At 42.5% G+C, this 3,956-nt stretch overlaps 1 protein-coding gene across 1 annotated transcript in view; it reads left to right on the top strand.

Annotated features, from left to right (window-relative positions):
• Positions 1-1,087: 1,087 nt before the first annotated feature.
• The window catches only part of LOC139640684 (signal recognition particle subunit SRP54), a 7,048-nt gene continuing 4,179 nt past the window's right edge, over positions 1,088-3,956 (top strand). Inside the window, exons 1-3 of the mRNA XM_071514869.1 lie at positions 1,088-1,272; positions 1,815-1,915; positions 3,635-3,721. Of these exons, the coding sequence (XP_071370970.1) occupies positions 1,103-1,272; positions 1,815-1,915; positions 3,635-3,721 (358 nt within the window). The 5' untranslated portion in view covers positions 1,088-1,102. The remainder of the gene's footprint in view (positions 1,273-1,814; positions 1,916-3,634; positions 3,722-3,956) is intronic.

Raw genomic sequence — 3,956 nt, 5'->3', positions numbered from 1 at the left:
CTTATAATAACAATCTGAGCCAGTCAGTGGCAAAAACAAGCACTTTTAGTGGACGTACATTGACGGTGCGCATTTGCCCCGTCGGATTACATTGCAGCCCGTTTCGCGGCTGCCGGCTGAAGCGATCTCGCTCAATACTGGACCAATTTCAAAAATTGTTGTCCCCATTAGTTTCTTAGACACCCGCAGTTGGGAAAATAGGGTCCAGGTTGAAAAATACCGAAGTTACCCTTTAAGAACTTCTCAAAATAGGGCCTGAATTAATTCTGGTTAATAAACTTTAGGCTTACTGCCATTGAGGCTAGGAGACAAAGCTAGGAGGCTAGGAGACAAGGCTAGGAGGCTAGGAGACAAGGCTAGGAGACAACCCAAAGTGCTTCCATCTACAAAACAATTGTGGAAAAACCTATTTAGAGCAGCTAGAGCAAAGATTTAAACATTGGTTGCTGTTGGTAACTGTAAAATTTGCAGCTTATTTCCAACAGACATGAGACAGAGGCCTACCTGGCCCTACACCAAATAAAGCTTTACAATAAATGTTCATCTTAATGTTAGGTGTAGGGGAACCTATGAAGACTTTGAACTATAACCTACTTGTCTAAAATGTGTTTAAATATATGATATTAGAGGCTTACCTTTTCACTGTAGGAGTTTTAAGACAGGTGAAGGGCCGTCTGAAAGTTAAGAAAAAAATCAAGAACAAATTTGACAACTTTCATTTCAAGAATACCATTTATTCCTAAGTTTTTTCTTAGGAAGAAAGTTAAGAAAATATATAAGAACTGTTTTTGAGAATAGCATTTTTTCCTATTTTTTTTTCTTAAGACTAAAGTTCAGAAAAAAATGGCACTTGAGAAGATTTATTTTCTTAAGAGGGTTTTGTGAATCCGGCCCCTGGCCTTTACTTCCTGTCTGTAGTCACAGCCCGCCTCCCTCTGCCTGGATGTGAAGGAAACCTGCTCATGTTGACCTGATAGTGTTGCAGGATAAGCAGCTTTAACATTCTGATCTAATGAATGAATTCCAGCAGTCTGTAACCAGGAAGCAGCCAGTGATCAGCTGTCATCAAACTGTCTGTCTGCTCTGCACCGGTCCTTCCAGAATGTTCTCTTGTGTTTCCCAGCAACCGGACAACATCGTGTACGTGATGGACGCCTCCATCGGCCAGGCCTGCGAGGCTCAGGCCAAGGCCTTCAAGGACAAGGTGGACGTGGCTTCGGTCATCGTCACCAAGCTGGACGGACACGCCAAAGGAGGCGGAGCTCTGAGCGCGTGAGACCATGATCCTCTGCTCCCACATGATGTCACCGCACCTCTTAATTTGGTGTAGTGATGTACATAATAATACAATAGTAATAATAGGAATACGCTTGTCATTCAAACCAAATCTCAATTTTTCAAGTAATAAAAGATCATTAAAAGCAGGTAAAAACAAAAGGAAATAAAATTAAATGCAAAACAGAAGTGGATGTTGTCTTTCTGTAAAGTGATAAAACCAGAAGTGATTCAACACAGTTCAGATCTGTGCAGAGAGATTTCAAAACAAAAAAACAAATGTAGATGATAAGTGGCTGAAGACATCAACAGAAACCAAATGACAGTAAAACTCACTCACATGCACCAAGTGTTGGGGTTTGTTCATCTGATCCGTCTGTAAATTGAGGCAGAAACCAACAGCAGCTCATTTCACTGACTAGTATCACTGATTAGTAAATTAATGTTGACTCTCCTCTCCTCCTTTCCTCTCCTCCTTTCCTCTCCTCCTTTCCTCTCCTCCTCTCCTCTCCTCACCTCTCCTCCTATCTCCTCTCCAGTGTTGCTGCCACTAAGAGTCCCATCATCTTCATTGGAACAGGAGAACACATCGACGACTTCGAGCCGTTTAAGACACAACCTTTCATCAGCAAACTGCTGGGTAATCAGTTTGTTTTTACACTCTGAGTGATGTGTTTTACAGCTGGTTTTACATGCAGGGTCATGTGTTTTACATGCAGGGTCATGTGTTTTACATGCAGGGTCATGTGTTTTACATGCAGGGTCATGTGTTTTTCAGCTGGTTTTACATGCAGGGTCATGTGTTTTACAGCTGGTTTTACATGCAGGGTCATGTGTTTCACATCTGTTTACATGCAGGGTCATGTGTTTTTCAGCTGGTTTTTACATGCAGGGTCATGTGTTTTACAGCTGGTTTTACATGCAGGGTCATGTGTTTCACATCTGTTTACATGCAGGGTCATGTGTTTCACATCTGTTTACATGCAGGGTCATGTGTTTTACAGCTGGTTTTACATGCAGGGTCATGTGTTTCACATCTGTTTACATGCAGGGTCATGTGTTTTTCAGCTGGTTTTTACATGCAGGGTCATGTGTTTTACAGCTGGTTTTACATGCAGGGTCATGTGTTTTTCAGCTGGTTTTTACATGCAGGGTCATGTGTTTTACAGCTGGTTTTACATGCAGGGTCATGTGTTTTTCAGCTGGTTTTTACATGCAGGGTCATGTGTTTTTCAGCTGGTTTTACATGCAGGGTCATGTGTTTTACAGCTGGTTTTTACATGCAGGGTCATGTGTTTTACATGCAGGGTCATGTGTTTTACATGCAGGGTCATGTGTTTTTCAGCTGGTTTTACATGCAGGGTCATGTGTTTTTCAGCTGGTTTTACATGCAGGGTCATGTGTTTTACAGCTGGTTTTTACATGCAGGGTCATGTGTTTTACATGCAGGGTCATGTGTTTTACATGCAGGGTCATGTGTTTTTCAGCTGGTTTTACATGCAGGGTCATGTGTTTTACAGCTGGTTTTACATGCAGGGTCATGTGTTTCACATCTGTTTACATGCAGGGTCATGTGTTTTTCAGCTGGTTTTTACATGCAGGGTCATGTGTTTTACAGCTGGTTTTACATGCAGGGTCATGTGTTTCACATCTGTTTACATGCAGGGTCATGTGTTTCACATCTGTTTACATGCAGGGTCATGTGTTTTACAGCTGGTTTTACATGCAGGGTCATGTGTTTCACATCTGTTTACATGCAGGGTCATGTGTTTTTCAGCTGGTTTTTACATGCAGGGTCATGTGTTTTACAGCTGGTTTTACATGCAGGGTCATGTGTTTTTCAGCTGGTTTTTACATGCAGGGTCATGTGTTTTACAGCTGGTTTTACATGCAGGGTCATGTGTTTTTCAGCTGGTTTTTACATGCAGGGTCATGTGTTTTTCAGCTGGTTTTACATGCAGGGTCATGTGTTTTACAGCTGGTTTTTACATGCAGGGTCATGTGTTTTACATGCAGGGTCATGTGTTTTACATGCAGGGTCATGTGTTTTTCAGCTGGTTTTACATGCAGGGTCATGTGTTTTTCAGCTGGTTTTACATGCAGGGTCATGTGTTTTACAGCTGGTTTTTACATGCAGGGTCATGTGTTTTACATGCAGGGTCATGTGTTTTACATGCAGGGTCATGTGTTTTTCAGCTGGTTTTACATGCAGGGTCATGTGTTTTACAGCTGGTTTTACATGCAGGGTCATGTGTTTTACAGCTGGTTTTACATGCAGGGTCATGTGTTTTACAGCCACATGTCCACAGTGTTTGTGTGTAAACCTTCAGTGCAGCAACAGTTTCTTGTTTCCTGTCAGGAATGGGAGACATCGAAGGTTTGATAGACAAAGTCAACGAGCTCAAACTGGACGACAACGAAGAACTGATCGACAAACTGAAACACGGTGAGAAACTAGGGAGGAGTAGTACTTTATACTGCGTCTCCCAGGGAGGTGTAGTACTTTATACTGCATCACCCAGGGAGGTGTAGTACTTTATACTGCATCACCCAGACTTTATACTGCATCACCCAGGGAGGTGTAGTACTTTATACTGCGTCTCCCAGGGAGAGGTGTAGTGCATTATGTGCATTCAGTACCTTGCTGGTGCTGAGCTGACCCCTGACCCCTGACCTGTGAC

This window comes from Centroberyx affinis, unplaced genomic scaffold (assembly GCF_046629955.1).
Source record: "Centroberyx affinis isolate AG114_WGS23_722 - 3 ecotype Tasmania unplaced genomic scaffold, CSIRO-AGI_Caff_v1 ptg010248l_1, whole genome shotgun sequence".
Lineage (NCBI taxonomy): Eukaryota > Metazoa > Chordata > Actinopteri > Beryciformes > Berycidae > Centroberyx > Centroberyx affinis.
Note: the sequence above shows the minus strand (reverse complement) of the source record. Positions and strands in the feature narration are given on the sequence as shown.